At 47.0% G+C, this 15,712-nt stretch overlaps 2 protein-coding genes across 7 annotated transcripts in view; one reads left to right on the forward strand and one right to left on the reverse strand.

The window, feature by feature from the left end:
• Positions 1–15,712, reverse strand: part of LOC137520974 (cytochrome P450 4B1-like) — a 169,713-nt gene that overhangs the window by 115,255 nt on the left and 38,746 nt on the right. For 2 of the 4 annotated variants that reach the window (XM_068239614.1, XM_068239613.1), the window contains exon 3: positions 2,867–2,956. The exons of the other annotated variants lie outside the window; for them this stretch is intronic. The gene's annotated coding sequence lies outside the window, so the exon portion shown is untranslated. The remainder of the gene's footprint in view (positions 1–2,866; positions 2,957–15,712) is intronic. 4 annotated transcript variants of the gene reach the window in all.
• LOC137520975 (cytochrome P450 4B1-like) overlaps positions 1,950–15,712 on the forward strand; it is a 69,227-nt gene continuing 55,464 nt past the window's right edge. For 2 of the 3 annotated variants that reach the window (XR_011021980.1, XM_068239617.1), the window contains exons 1-3: positions 1,950–2,047; positions 12,899–12,943; positions 14,627–14,754. Coding sequence is in view for 2 of the 3 variants with exons in the window: in XM_068239617.1 (XP_068095718.1) it covers positions 1,960–2,047; positions 12,899–12,943; positions 14,627–14,754 (261 nt within the window). In the remaining variant the exon portion in view is untranslated. Of the gene's footprint in view, positions 2,048–2,145; positions 2,196–12,898; positions 12,944–14,626; positions 14,755–15,712 lie in introns of those variants that run through there. The other variant, XM_068239618.1, reaches the window with a different exon arrangement.

The following is a 15,712-nucleotide window of genomic DNA, read 5'->3' on the forward strand; positions in this document are numbered from 1 at the left end:
TAGGGCATGGCGTACTGTTGTAGCTAGAAAGCTACAGCATGCGGGAAAAAAAATATTTAACAAGATGGGTAATGCGCCATACTTATGAACGTATTACTCAGAACGCCAGGGAGGTTAAAGCGGAATATAACCCTGCATTTCAACTTTGCTCTAAAACATTATCTACAGCATATTATATGCAAAAAGCATTTTTTTTTACTAGACCAGCATTGGAAGGGTTAAACACAGAAGTTTAAAGTTCCGTGGAGAGATATGCAGAAGTTCAGATTGTTACATTCTATTTAGTTATATGTATCTATTGAGAAATGTTACACACTCTTTGGCTGTCTTCCAGCTCCTTCTCAGTCAGAGAGATGAGTCACATTCAACACTTAGATACATTTATGTAAACAAAATGTATCTATGTCAGCTTCCGATGCGTCTGCAGAAATCTCCAGGAACTTTAAAGCACTGTGTAACCCTTCCAATGCTGGTCTAGTAAAAAAAAATGCTGGTTGCATATAATATACTGTAAATAATGTTTTAGAGCAAAGTTGAAATGCAGGGTTATATTCCGCTTTAAGCTAAGTACACATATGTGAGTATCGTTGCCCATCAGGGATCTAGAAACAATCTTTTTGGGCTACAATTCGTGTAACAATGCAGTATAGACACATCCCATTCCCTAGCCTTGAGGATAGGAATGTGTTTTGTTGCTATGGAGCTGGAGCAGTAGGACGACGATCTGCAGATGATGGAGCAGCTTCAGTTGGTTGGTGGGGCTTGTAAAAAGCATTGCAAATGGTCATACGCGGTCATTGGGGGTTATTAAGAATCCAACAGGACAGATCCTTAACGATGCCCGAGTAATATCAATTGGCTGAAATGATCATTTCAGACAATGGTTTTCGCATATATGTGCGTAGCTTAAAGGATACCGAAGTGACAAGTGACATGATGAGATAGACATGTGTATGTACAGTGCCAGGCACACAAATAACTACGCTGTGTTGCTTTTTTTCTTTCTCTCCCTGAAAGAGTTAAATATCAGGTATGTAAGTGGCTGACTCAGACAGGAAGTGACTACAGTGTGACCCTCACTGATAAGAAATTCCCCTTTTTATCTCTTTCTTGCTCTCAGAAGCCATTTTCTGCTAGGAAAGTGTTTTATAGTTGGAATTTCTTATCAGTGAGGGTCACACTGTAGTCACTTCCTGTCTGAGTGAGGACTGAGTCAGCCACTTCATACCTGATATTTAACGCTTTCAGACTAGGTATTTAACGCTTTGAAATAGGTGAGTATATTAAGGCTTATTTAATGTATATCGTATTCACTCAGTCCCCTAAATCCCTTCAAAATCGCTTTGAATAGCACTGTAAAATCGCTTTGCGTATGCGCAGTATGCTCACTTGAGCGCTTTGCGACTGCACTTACTGTGATGATATATGTGGTGATGATGATGACATGTCCTGTACTATGCAGAACAGGGGTACCGTTTTTGATTAGTCTCTAAGGTAGCCTCCATCTTGTTTGTCTACCTCACATGTGTGGAGCTATGACATACTGTAGTTGTCTCCTGGAAATAGTACATTTGCATCTAAAGGTGAACTCTTGTGAATAGTAGGAGCAGGAAATGCTAAATTGGTTTGCTAGCCTCTGGCAAGGCAATGGATAATTAGGCCAATAGCCAGTCACAGGGGCGCCTAAAGGCACAGGCACACTAGGCAGCCACTTGGAGCGCCGTTTGCCATCTGGGCGCAACAGCTGGACCTTTTAGTGCACCTCGAACACATGTATTCATGCCACTCTCTTTCCTCCTGGCATCCATTCCTAACGTCGCTATAGCCGCGACCTCGTGCGCTCCCTGGACCAATAGAGAGAGAGCAAATGTGCTCTGCCTTGCCTCCACTTTTAGTTCCGCCCCGCTGCACGGAAGTTAGGTTAACATGTGCCGGGTAGGGCATGTGCTGCTGCTCGGCATGCCCGCTGATACTAAAGGAATGGAGAAGAGGGACTGCCTGGGACTAGCCAAGAGAGAAGATCCAGCACTGAACTCTGTGGGCGGCTGTAAGTAACATAACAGCTGTGAGGCAGCGGGGACGCAGTTGCTCTTTCTGCCTGGCTGCACATTCACTGTCTTCTGGGGCTGGCTGACGCGTCTCCTGGGGATAATGTTAGTGTCAGCTCTCTGCCGACTCAGATCTCTGGATGGCAGGTGAGGGGGATCCGTGGCTGTGGTGAGGGAAGTTGGAGCAACATTCTTTCTATTGGCCGGGGGAGGAGGATATGAGAGGCAGAGCAGACTTTAGTGTGTTTAGAGGGTGGAGGGCGGCATTTATTTTCTAGTATTGTGGGAGGGGGGTTGTAGCTGCTATAAACAAGCACAGCATGGGCATCTGTGTGCACAGTGTCAGTGTGTCTTACTGTGCACTGCAGTGTTCTGACAGGACATGTGTGGACTGGTAGTCTCTCTCTCTCTCTCTCTCTCTCTCTCTCTCTCTCTCTCTCTCTCTCTCTCTCTCTCTCTCTCTCTCTCTCTCTCCCTCCACCTCTATCTGTCTGTCTGTCTATCTATCTTCCCCCCCCCCCCCCTCTCTCCCTATATCTATCTATCTCCTTATCTCTCTCTCTACACTGCCCCTCTCTCCCTCCACCTCTATCTATCTATCTCCCCCCCCCTCTCTCCCTATCTCTCTCTCTCTCTCTCTCTCTCCACTGCCCCTCTCTCCCTCCACCTCTATCTATCTATCTATCTATCTATACAGGGGTACCTTTAAGTATTTGCACCAAAGTACACTCATTGGCAAAAAAAGGGGGGGCGCCACATGTTTTCCCGCCTGGGGTGACAGAAAGGCCAGAGGCACCCCTGGCCAGTCATGTCCTTACCTTTGGTCTGCTATGAAATACTGTCTCAGATGTGTATTTTGCTGTGGAGCGATTGTCACCTGTAACTTGTAGTAAGGAAGTCTAGAGTGCCTGTAACAAGGAAACAGGTAATTAGACTGTTAGCCAGATGTTGCCCATAATCCACACCTGGACTGGCTGCAGTGTGCTTTGATGCAGATCAAACCAGCACAGGAGCCAGGAATTTACATATGGCAGCCTGCTGGAATGTTAAAGAATGCTAGGCCAGCCAGGAAGCCCTTACTCAGAAGTCTTTTGATGTGTGTGTTAAAATACAATTTTACCTGTGAAAATTAGATCTATGGGGAGATGGGAAATGTCTGGAAAGTTAATTAAAACTAGTTCCTCCCCTTCCAAACGGGCTTGCAGCCTCAAGGCATATTTCCCAGCATAAAAGGCAGGGCCATATGCCTAAAATCATCTTCTCTTGGAGGTAGCGCATAGCTAGAGATGATCCTGAGCGAATCAGAAATTTGTGTCTTCCCACGACCAAGTTAGACCTCGTACTGGTAACGTTTATTCCCATTTTTATGCAAACTGTCTTGTGTATCTTTGTAATTTTTACTTTGTTTTTGTAAATCCCTTTGTATATATTCTTGACAGCACTGTTCCACTTTTTGGAATATTAAATCTTTATTTCTCTCATCATCCTCCAGGACAGCCACCTGAGGTTACCATTGAGCCCCTCACCTGTGGAAACAATGCACATGCAATTAATTAATTACTCCTCTGGTCCACCCTCTATATAACCAGCCTCCTCCTCTACCTCCCTAGTTCTTTCATTGTTTCCACTCACCCGTGGACAGTGCACTAGTTGTTTTTTTGTTATGCTGTAGGGGAGCGTGTGTCGCACCTATAGTTAGCAGGAGTATGTTGACCTTTCCCCATGAGACTGCAGTTCAGGCTTGTGTCGGCCGAACGGGCAGGAAGTGGTGAGCGGAGCCCAGCATACACTACCTGCCGGCGTGGAGGGCTGGGAAGAAGGCCTGAAGCGTCCTTTCTTGTGGCCGCTGCCGAGTACCATCGGCGTTGTTCCGGGGAGCCGGAGAGTCACGTGACGCCCTGACGTCAGGGGGGCGGACGCGACCAGGCGCGTACGCTCCGCCCACCGAGGACGTCATGGGCTAGTAGCCGGAAGATCTTCGGAAGGCGGCAGGCGGGGCTACAAGCGGAGAGGCAGCTTCCGAGTTGCAGAGCGCACGTGGAACGCCGACACGGTGCGGGGCATGGATCAGTCAGAGGCCTCCACAGCGGACAACAGCAATGTACCAGCCGCAGAGACACACAGCCAGCCGGCACAGGTACAGCTGAAAGTGACTCTGCACCCCATAAGCGCTACACTATACATGGCTTGGGGTTGCAGAAGATACTAACAGCCTTATTTTTCTTGTCTGTTTGTTTTACAGAAACATGTGAAAAAGACTAATAAGTGCTCAAAGTGTGGGGAGGTGATGCCACCAAGTTGCACACGCTCATCATGTGACAAGTGCAGGCATAGAGGGGACACTATCCCAGACACTAATATGAAAATGATTGACTTAATGAAGTCTATGAAAAAAGAACTGACTACCACCTTTGCAGCCTTCAGGGCAGCTTTTCCCACTCAGCCTCCAGTACAGGGATAGGCCCAGCCCACACCCCCGACTACATCGATAACAGACAGTAGCACGCAAGCGGTGGCAGTGAACATCCAACCTCCACCGGCGGAACAGCCGCAAGGTTCAGGGCTCAGACAGGATCTGACCCAACCCAGGCGTATATTACCAGCTGTGCCAGTAGAACCTGACTCTCCAGATGATTCATGGGAAGATATTTCAGGAGAATCTCTGGAGGAGGGGGAGGCTAGGGATTCGGACGATCCAGTGAGGGCTACGGCCAGAATGCCTAGATACCTGTTTAGTATAGAGGATACATCGGAGCTCCTGAAAGCTGTATACGAATCTGAGCATATTCAGGAGACCACCCCGACTACGTCAGTTGAAGACGATATATACAGGGGATTAGAAGAGACTGATAGCAGAACTTTCCCGGTACACAAATCGATTAAAGGAGTCATATCTTCTCAGTGGAAGCAGCCTGAGAAAAGGTTGTTTATCCCTAGATCATTTATAAGGAGAGATTCCCCTTTAAGCAAGAGGACCAGGAGTTATGGTCAAAATGCCCAAAATTGGACGCATCATTAGCTCAATATTCCAAGTCCACAGATTTGTCATTTGAAGATTCAGGCAGCCTGAAGGATCCTATGGATCGAAAGGCGGAAATCCTCCTCAAAAGAGCATGGCAGGCAGCATCCTTCGGATTTAAGCCAGCTATTGCAGCCATATGCCTTACTCGCAACCTTGAGAAATGGATGAGAGGGTTAAAGGCGCACCTTATTGCAGGTACCCCACATGAGAAAATTTTAGACTCCCTTCCAGTCATGTCGAAGACAGTAGCTTTCCTAGCAGATGGGGCCACAGAATCATTAAGATCTGCGGCTAAGACAGCAGCCCTGATAAACTCTTCTAGGCGGGCAATATGGTTAAACACTTGGGAGGGTGATGTTTCATCCAAACACAGGTTATGTGCTATGGAATTTCAGGGGGACTTTTATTCGGGAAGGATCTAGATGGTATTCTAGAGAGATCTTCCGATAAAGCTAAGAAATTCCCGGACAAGAGGAAAAGAGGAACAAATAGGCCCTTTCAGGGGAGACGTTATGTTCCCAGGAGAGAAGTTAGGGGTCAGGGGTCCCGGCAGCAGCAGCAGCAGGGATCCAAAAGGTGGACTTATAGTACAGGGAGAGGAAGATCTACCTTCCTGTTCAATAAAGCCCAGCCAGCCACCCCAAAATCCGACAAATGACACAGATTTACAGGTGGGGGAAGGCTTCTTTATTTTTTTCAGGCCTGGCAGAGTATAACAGGAAACGAGTTTATTTTAGATTTAATAAGGAATGGGTACAGGATAGAATTCCGAGAGCCCCCCCAAAAATTTTTTTGTGATTACGGGGACCCCCAGGGACCCAGAGAAGGCAGAAGCAATTCGCTCTTCTGTGATAAAACTATTGCAACAGAGTTCCGGTCCAGGAGTTTTGCAGGGGGTTTTATTCAAGAGTTTTTGTAATACAGAAGCCGTCAGGAAAGTACAGGATGATACTCAACCTGAAGCCCCTAAACCCTTACATTCTGGAGAAAAGGTTTAGAATGGAAAGCGTCGCATCAGTCCGCAATTTAATTTGGCCAGGAGCTTTTATGGCCACGCTAGATTTGGAGGACGCGTACCTCCACCTTCCAATTCATCCGCAATTTCAGAGGTTTTTGAGGTTTGCGGTAGTCATGGGGGATGCGGTATGCCATTACCAATACCGTGCCCTGCCATTCGGAATATCCTCGGCCCCGAGGATATTCACGAAAGTTGTTGCAGAAGCGGTCGCACAGTTACATCTCCAGAATGTAAGGGTTCTTCCGTATCTGGACGATTTTTTTGATTTTGTCAAATACCGAACAGTCTTTAAGGGAAAACCTACACCTCTGCGTCCAGATCTTAGAGAGTCTGGGCTGGTTAGTCAGCAGAGAGAAGTCGTGTTTTCAGCCATCCCAAACAGCGCTATTTCTGGGGCTAATCTGGGACTCCGAGCAGGAAAAGATTCTGCTTCCTCGACCGAAGGTCAGCAAGCTGATGAGAGCAGTGACCGAGTATACATCAGCCCCGTCAGTTTCCCTACGGCAGACAATGTCCCTACTGGGCCTAATGACCTCAGTGATCCCGGCAGTGGAGTGGGCTCAGGCACACACTCGGGAATTACAGGCCTGGTTTCTTCAGGTCTGGGACAAAAGGAGGTCCTCCTTAGATCAACGAGTAAACCCACCACAGCGGGTGTTGCTCTCCCTCCAATGGTGGGTGAATGCAGACCACCTGTCCAGGGGACGTCCCTGGATGCAGAAGGCTCCAGTGAAATTATACACGGATGCCAGTGCATGGGGTTGGGGCGCCCACTGTTTTGGATCAGCAGGTACAGGGTCAGTGGTCCCCTCAATTCAGCCGAAAATCATCGAACTTCAGGGAATTAATGGCGGTCAGATTGGCTCTACAGGCCCTGCTGCCGCACATAAACAACAGGGAGGTACTGTTGTTCTCCGACAATATGGTCACAGTCTCCTATATCAGGAAACAGGGGGGCATCAGGGTGCAGGCTCTCAGAGAGCTAACAATGCAGATTTTTACATGGGCAGAGGAAAATCTACAGTCACTAGCAGCAACCCATATTCTAGGCAGTCAGAACCGCTGGGCAGATGCCCTCAGCAGGTCGGTCTTAATAGAAGCAGAATGGCAGCTGAATCAGGAGGTCTTCGAGCTCATCATAGCAGAATGGGGCAGACCAAGCATAGATCTGTTTGCCACACCCCAAAATGCAAAGACAAAGGATTTCTTTTCCCTACACCCTTCATCTTCAACAGACCGGTTAGATGCCCTGACACTGGAATGGCCGAAGGGCCTTCTATACGCTTTTCCCCCATTCAATTTAATTCCGAGGGTCCTCAGCAAGTTGAGGCAGTCCCAGGCACGAGTAATATTCATAGCACCCTGGTGGCCAAGGAGGGCCTGGTTTCCCTTTCTACAGACCTTGAAGGTACAAGGGCCCTGGCACTTAGGGGACCGAAGGGACCTACTAATACAGAATGGACAGATGCACCCAGACCCAGGATTCCTAAAACTCACAGCCTGGATCCTGAAAGGCAGACTTTAGAGGGACTAGGATTTTCAGGCAGAGTAATTCTCTGCTAAAGTGCAGGAAGGAGAATACTAGGAAGATTTATTCCAAAGTATGGAAGGTTTTTTGTTCATGGAAGGACAAGAATAGGATTAGTTCGAATGAAACAAGATTTATTTTAGAATTCCTACAGGATGGGGTGGACATAGGATTGGCAGTTAGCACCCTCAGAGTCCAGGTATCGGCCTTATCTGTATTTTTAGATAGACAACTATGCACTGAATTACATATAAAGAACTTCTTGAAGTCGGTGGCCAGATCACAGCCGGTCCCGGTAAAGATGGCGCCCCCATGGGACCTGGCACTGGTCCTAGATTTTCTAATGTCGGACACGTTCCAACCAGCAGAGACCGTTCCTATTAGGTTATTAACGCTAAAGGTGGCCTTCTTGGTGGCGATTACAACGGCAAGGAGAGTAGGGGACATACAGTCACTATCAATAAAGGACCCCTATATGGTGATTCACCCGGACAGAATAGTTTTCCGACCAGACCCGACATATTTGCCAAAGGTAGCCACGCAATTCCATAGACTGCAGGAGGTTGTTTTACCATCCTTTTCTACAGACCCCAAGAATGATAAGGAAAGAAAGCTAGCAAAGCTAGATGTGAGACAAGCAATTATCACATATTTGCAGAGGACACAGGATTGGAGAAGGTCCAGCCATTTATTTGTATTATTTTCTGGCACCCGAAGGGGGTTACAGGCAACTAAGGGTTCCATAGCCAGATGGATTCGGCAGCTGATACAGCTAGCGTACAACAACTCACAGACTGACACGCCTCCAGACCTTAGAGCACACTCTACGCGGTCACTGGCAGCATCCTGGGCGGAGAGATCCGGGGCAACTCTGGACCAGATATGTAAAGCGGCTACATGGTCAGGACACTCTACATTCGTGAAGCACTACAGGGTGGAGTTGTTGTCCAGCCAGGATCAGGCGTTTGGTCGTAAAGTACTCCAAGCAGTCATCCCACCCTAAGGTAAAGATTTCTCGCTGGTCTCAGGTGGCTGTCCTGGAGGATGATGAGAGAAAGGCCGTCCTACTTACCGGTAGTAGTGTTTCGGCGAATCCTCCAGGACAGCTGCCTTAGTACCCAGCCCTAAGAGATTCGGTAGTATAAACTAAAGAAGGGTGAGCCTGTTACTCTTGTAATGAACTAGGGAGGTAGAGGAGGAGGCTGGTTATATAGAGGGTGGACCAGAGGAGTAATTAATTAATTGCATGTGCATTGTTTCCACAGGGGAGGGGCTCAATGGTAATCTCAGGTGGCTGTCCTGGAGGATTCACCGAAACACTACTACCGGTAAGTAGGACGGCCTTTAATAAGCCTGACTTGGATGTACTAACGGCTCATAGCCGAGAAAGAGACTGCAGTTTAATTTGCGTTACAAGTTCAGTGCCTGATTGTGCCTTGCTACTGTACCATTGTAGTGTGTGTGTGTGTGTGTCGTTCCTGTATTTGGCCTAAAGCGCAAAGCTGACCCAAATACGAAAACGCAGACTGCATGCAGGCCACTCGGCAGCAGAGTGGGAATTGTTGAAGTGTCTAGCAGCAGCTAGTGGTGGCAATGAGAAGTTCTACGAGGGGCGACAGCCTTGAGTTAGCTTGAATAAGGCGGCGCCCCTCTTGATCTGGTCAAACCCGCAGTCAGGTATTGTATCTGCAGGTGTGCCGCGGGGCCGGTTCCTGGCGCTTACGTCATATAGGGTCACCGGAGAGCACGGTGCAAGACACCCAAGTGCACATTTTTTGTCTATACCATCTGTACCGATTTTCCCAGTCCTGTCTAGATGCATGTGTTTGGGTTTCCATCATTGTAAATCAAGTGTAGCAGAATTAATGTGTTTTACTTACTGAAGTGGATACTCAGATGAATTAGTCGCTGAAACTGGATATACACGCATAGCCTGAAACCAAATACTAATCTGCAATTGTCTAGAATACGAATGTATCTGACATTTCACAAATCCAGACAAACAGGTGTTACCACCCTCTGCGGGATGGACTTGTTAGGCTGTGTTGTACTCAGAGTTTCTGTAAGAAGGGGGTTTCATCTCGGAGCACCACAGTGGGCTGTGTCACGGTGCTGGCATTTGGTGTGCTGGTTGTTGAGGTTGTATTGCCCTTTGGGGAAAGCGATAACCTTTGGGTCATCTTTGCAATTTGCAAAGAGGTCTCTGAGGAAGCAGGCAGGAAGATTGCGAAACGGCTGTCACACCTAACCTATCTGTATTTTCTGTCCGATGGGGATGAAATAAATAAGTGGAATCTTTGCAACACTGCTGGTGCCCGGATCTTTGTTTCTCTATTGGATACAACGTACTGCTGTTCTCTGGAGGCACAGTGGGTTTACCACAGGGGCGTCGCTAGCCCTATTTTGGGGGGGCACGTGCCCCCAATCTGTCCTGGGGTGCCACGGATCTCTTCCCCAGGGGTGCCCCCAGGCGCCTGTCTCTGACAAGCGGCGCCCGGCCGCCGCTCACCCCCTCTGTCCGCGGCTCCCTCCAGCCACGTCACTCAGACCTCGATCAGGCTGCGACCAATCGTGCGGGCGCTAGGACCCAGCGCCCGCACTGATATGTGGAAGTGACATCACTTCCGCATATAGAGCGGGTGCGTCCGGCGCCCGCTCGTATTGGTCGGGTCGCCGCTGATCCTGAGGTCTGCAAGTGCGAGGTAAGGGGAGAGCGGCGGGGGCTCCCTGGCCCTCACTCACTGCCTAAAGGGGCTCCCTGGCACTCACTCACTGCCTAAAGGGGCTCCCTGGCACTCACTCACTGCCTAAAGGGGCTCCCTGGCACTCACTCACTGCCTAAAGGGGCTCCCTGGCACTCACTCACTGCCTAAAGGGGCTCCCTGGCACTCACTCACTGCCTAAAGGGGCTCCCTGGCACTCACTCACTGCCTAAAGGGGCTCCCTGGCACTCACTCACTGCCTAAAGGGGCTCCCTGGCACTCACTCACTGCCTAAAAGGGCTCCCTGGCACTCACTGCCTAAAGGGGCTCCCTGGCACTCACTCACTCACTCACTGCCTAAAGGGGCTCCCTGTCACTCACTCACTCACTCACTGCCTAAAGGGGCTCCCTGTCACTCACTCACTCACTGCCTAAAGGGGCTCCCTGTCACTCACTATCGGGGTCCCTGTCACTCACTACCTAACTGGAGGCGCCTGTCACTCACTAGCTAATCTGGGGGTCCCTGTCACTCACTACCTAACTTGCTCCCTGCTACTTTCATTATGTACAGTACTAGCTGTAAAGCCTGGTACACACATACAATTTTGATTAGCTAATTTTAGCTCTGTTCATAAAATTCATTGTCTGTTGGCCCACTTACTGCACGGGGGTGGTAAAATTGGGGGTCAGTGATTGACCAATCAATTGTATGTGCGTATACATCTTTGATCTATGCCTATACTGATTGTAAAATATCTAAATAAAGGACAGGAGGCTCCATCCAATATTTCGATGGGCAGGCCCATTATCTGTAGCTTACACCGCTGCTAAGTTAATGTACATTTGGCCCCACCCATGGCCACGCCCACTCACCTCATGGCCATAACCATTTTTGCCGCACACCTCCTTACCTGCCTAGGCTGCCAGCTTTGCACCTAGTGCCGATCATAACTTTCTTTACTCTGCTTATTTAAAGCAAACCTCTAATAAAAAATTAAAATACAAGATAAACATACACAAGTCATACTTTCCTTCCGTCTAGTCTACTCTCTCGCGCCCTGTTTGTCCTCCTGTAATATGCTGCCCATTCCTGCATTGCTTCACGCGATATGCCACCACAGTGGCGTAGTGGCTAGCGCTTTCGCCTTGCAGCGCTGGGTCCCCGGTTCAAATCCCAGCCAGGTCCACATTTGCAAGCAGTTTGTATGTTCTCCCTGTTTCTGTGTGGGTTTCCTCTGGGCACTCCAGTTTCCGCCCACATCCCAAAAACATACAGATAAGTTAATTGGCTTCCCTAGACTAAAATATACATGCACTACACAATACATAGATATACATATGACTATGGTAGGGACTAGATTGTGATCTCCTTTGAGAGACAGTTAGTGACAAGACTATATACTCTGTACAGCGCTGCGGAAGATGCCAGCGCTATATAAATACGAAATAATAATAATAGTAATATGCTGCCCACTCCTGCATTGCTTCGCTCGATATGCTGCCCACTCCTGCATTGCTTCGCTCGATATGCTGCCCACTCCTGCATTGCTTCGCTCGATATGCTGCCCACTCCTGCATTGCTTCGCTCGATATGCTGCCCACTCCTGCATTGCTTCGCTCGATATGCTGCCCACTCCTGCATTGCTTCACTCGATATGATGCCCACTCCTGCATTGCTTCACTCCATATGCTGCCTACTCCTGCATTTTTTCACTCAATATGGACATATGTCTCGATGGACGTATGTCTTTTTTTCAACCAAAATAACTATACTATGTATATGTTGCCCACTCCTGCATTGCTTCACTCGATATGCTGCCCACTCCAGCATTGCTTCACTCGATATGCTGCCCATTCCTGTATTGCTTAACTCGATATGCTGCCCACTCCAGCATTGCTTCACTCGATATGCTGCCCACTCATGCATAATCTAGCAAGTGCATTTAGCACCTTATACCACACAAACACTACAGCTACCTGTTGCAGCTTTTACCTTCAGGGCCTCTGACATTTACATTTTCATACCTTTTTTAAAGTGGGCTAAAACTGTGACATAACATTAAATTTAATACTTTTAATTGCTCAGTTATCATATTTGCTTTTGTGAACAAGTAAAATTGTCTGTCTACAAATTCCCAAAGTACAGTTTATCTGCTCAGAAATTGGCATTGCATTTTATTGCATAGCTGCTGTATTTATATATACGGTATTCAAAGCTATCCAGTGATCACTTCTCCGCTCTTTCTGTTCCTCAGCTCAGTAGAGCTCAGATTTGTCAGTTTGCTAATGTTAACTAAATGTATCTGACAAAGGAATGTAAACAAAGGATAATGTTATCACCTTTTTGGATGCGTCCAGAAGCTGCCCACTGAAGCAAGGAGCTTTCCACTGAAGAACAAAGTGCTGTGTTTAACTGTTTGAATGCTGTTCTGCTACAATTTTGTGATAGTAGATTGTATGTTGTAAATAATCTTTTAGAGCAAAGAGGAAATGCTGAGAGTCATACCACTTTAATAACATAAAACTGTTCTGGTGAGACTAATTGCCACTTATTGTTGCCTTTGTTTATTTTATGAACAGATCCAAAGACTGGCTTAACATATGAATTCCTGGTGCCCTGGATTGGTGAGTAGAATTTTGCATGCGGTGTTTGTCATGTGGGTCACATCTGGCCCATGCCTGCTTTCTACTTCAAATAAGGGTTTTGTAGATTTCAGTTTTTATCAGAACAGTAACTGGGTCCTCTTGGATACATGAGGCATAAAACTACAATGGATGCACAATGGTGTTTTCACAGCGTATCCTTAGCGAATATGCATTGCAGGGTCCAGTGAAATAGTGTGTGTGCACATTCGCCACTGGTGGTAGTAACGGTAAAATGTCCCCGGCATGGCAACTTTATGCCATATACTGCATCTGGCCCTTTGTTTTTTTTTTTTTTTTTTTTTTTTATATTTTATTTGTTTTTGAAAGTTTTACAACCCTTCTCAAGGGAGACTAGAAATTACAAAGACCTTTACATTTTAGGATCATACAGCATATTAGTACGCTTACTAAGCTTATAACAATCCTTCATGACCGTTTGAAAGCATGGTCCATAACATTGGCAATTTGTCTACCCTTGTACCTCCGACCCCCTCCCTCGTCATCAGCTCTTGTTCTAGGAGAAGTGCACTAATATCTTCTGATAAAGTTAACTTTGCAATCAGCCCCCTTAGATCCTAGTTGCACGTTCACCACTCTCCCATGTTAAACTTTCAATTTCCCCAAATTACCCTCCAATTCCCTAATAGCATACCACTCTGTATACTTAAAGGGTTCCATAATACCATGAATTTCCTGCGGAGAAAACGTGTAAGTGATGAACTTTTCCCATATTTTAAAAAGTTTGTTCGTCATCCTGTCTTTATGCATGAGAGTCTCTAGCTTGTCTAGATAAAACATATGGAGTAATTCTTCCTGAATGTCCGGCACTGATGGATGAGTTGGATATATCCATCTGTTGTATATAGCTTTCCTTGCCGCTATTCGCATGAGATGGACCAACATGGAAGGGTTTGTAGAGGACTCTCTTTCTTGGGACATCTGGCCCTTTGTTACAGAGGTATGTATGTTGAACAAAGACACGTCTCTGTCAAGATCAACCTCATGAGCCTCTCTCGGTTTTAATTCAGATAAAAATTAAAGTGAAAAAGGTAAAAAAAAAATAAATCTCTGATTAGATGAAAGCATTACCACCTTTCAGGTAATTATTACAATGAACATTTACACAGACGTGCATGCCTATAAACTCAGCTAAAAGGCTCCTTTAAACTATTTCTGAAGTTCTTTTTTTATGCAGATTACCAAAAGAGGCAAAATGGGTTTGAGAAGAAAAAATGACACACCTTTAGATGAAGGTTGCCAGGAAGCCAGCCTCCACCAGGGGGCTCTTTCTCTTAGTGCTTCTAGCGGCTCGTGTAGCTGGTCACCTTGGTTCCCTGTGTTTCGTTGTCACGACTTCAGCTCCTAGGGGGACACGGCACTGCGAATGCACCCGATGGTAGACTTTACATGCAGTGTCTAGGAAAACTTGACCGACTGTGGCGTAAACGCTGGCCATCGACTGTAAACCCATTGAGATGAATGCTGCCGTTTATCTCAATGTGGAACATAGTGGAACCCGGCAATAAACGCCATGCACAGCCGCCGGCAATCGCCCGTCTGAACCGCCCTTAATATGGTATCAAATTTGGGGAAATGATGTGAAATGCATTTCTATGCAAAATGAATACAATTGGAGCTCAGTCATTTTGTGCATTATTTCAGGAAGAGGCTTGCTTATTCTGACTGGACCCAAATGGTTCCAACATCGGAGACTGCTGACTCCCGCCTTCCACTATGATGTCCTGAAACCGTACGTCCGCCTGACCTCAGACTGCACCAGAGTGATGCTGGTAATACTCAGTGCTGCCATCTTGTATATAACCAACTTGTTATGAAACAAATGTAGATGTATGTCACAGGAAAATTCCATTTTTATTAAGAAAAAAAATTGCTGCAATATAAATTCTTCAGTTAAATGTTATTAAAATTATCTTCTAATTTCAGTTTGCATCCATGTATGATAAACCGCTCAAAGCACACAGTTTTTTTTTGCAACCGTGACCACAATGCATGCAGCAGATCAGGTGTTTCTGACATTATTGTAACATCTGACAATGTCAGAAACACTCCAGCTTCCATACCTCTCTCACTTTACCCCCCCCCCCCCCCCCCCCCAAGACCAGGCCATTTTTCACTAATTAGGCCACTGCAGCTTTAAGGCCTCGCTGCAGGGCCTACATGTCAGCACACAAGTGATTTCCCCCCCCCCCTCCCTCCTTTTCTGCCCACCAACAGAGCTCTCTGTTGGTGGGCAATGATCGCTCCCCCAATGTTTGTTTTTTATAAATATTTTCATGTTTATTTTTTGAATAAACTTCCTATTTTTTTTTATAATTTATTTCCCCCCCTCCCCCCCCCCCCCCCCCCCCGCCAGCCAATCACCGTGATAAGCTGTCATAGGCTTCAGCAGGGGGAGACAGCGTTTTACTAAGTAAATAGATCTATGGCAGCGCTGTACTAAGTACATATATGGTGGTTTAGACATCTAACAGTCTCTGATCGGCGGGAGACTGAAGGCGGAGCAGAGCTCCGTCATCCAAGTAGAGATGCACGTGCAATCTCCTGCAAGACACTACCCCAAGACTTTTCGCCGCAGTCCTGGAGGGGTTAAAGGAATCCAAAGACAAAAAAAAAATATACATACCTGGGGCTTCCTCCAACCCCAAGTGCACTTCCTCTTGCATAGACTGGCCATGACTGGAGGAGGTTAAGGGACCCAGTACCGCAGCTGCGGGCAGCAGAAGATGG

This window comes from Hyperolius riggenbachi, chromosome 6 (genome assembly GCF_040937935.1).
Source record: "Hyperolius riggenbachi isolate aHypRig1 chromosome 6, aHypRig1.pri, whole genome shotgun sequence".
Taxonomy (NCBI): Eukaryota; Metazoa; Chordata; class Amphibia; order Anura; family Hyperoliidae; genus Hyperolius; species Hyperolius riggenbachi.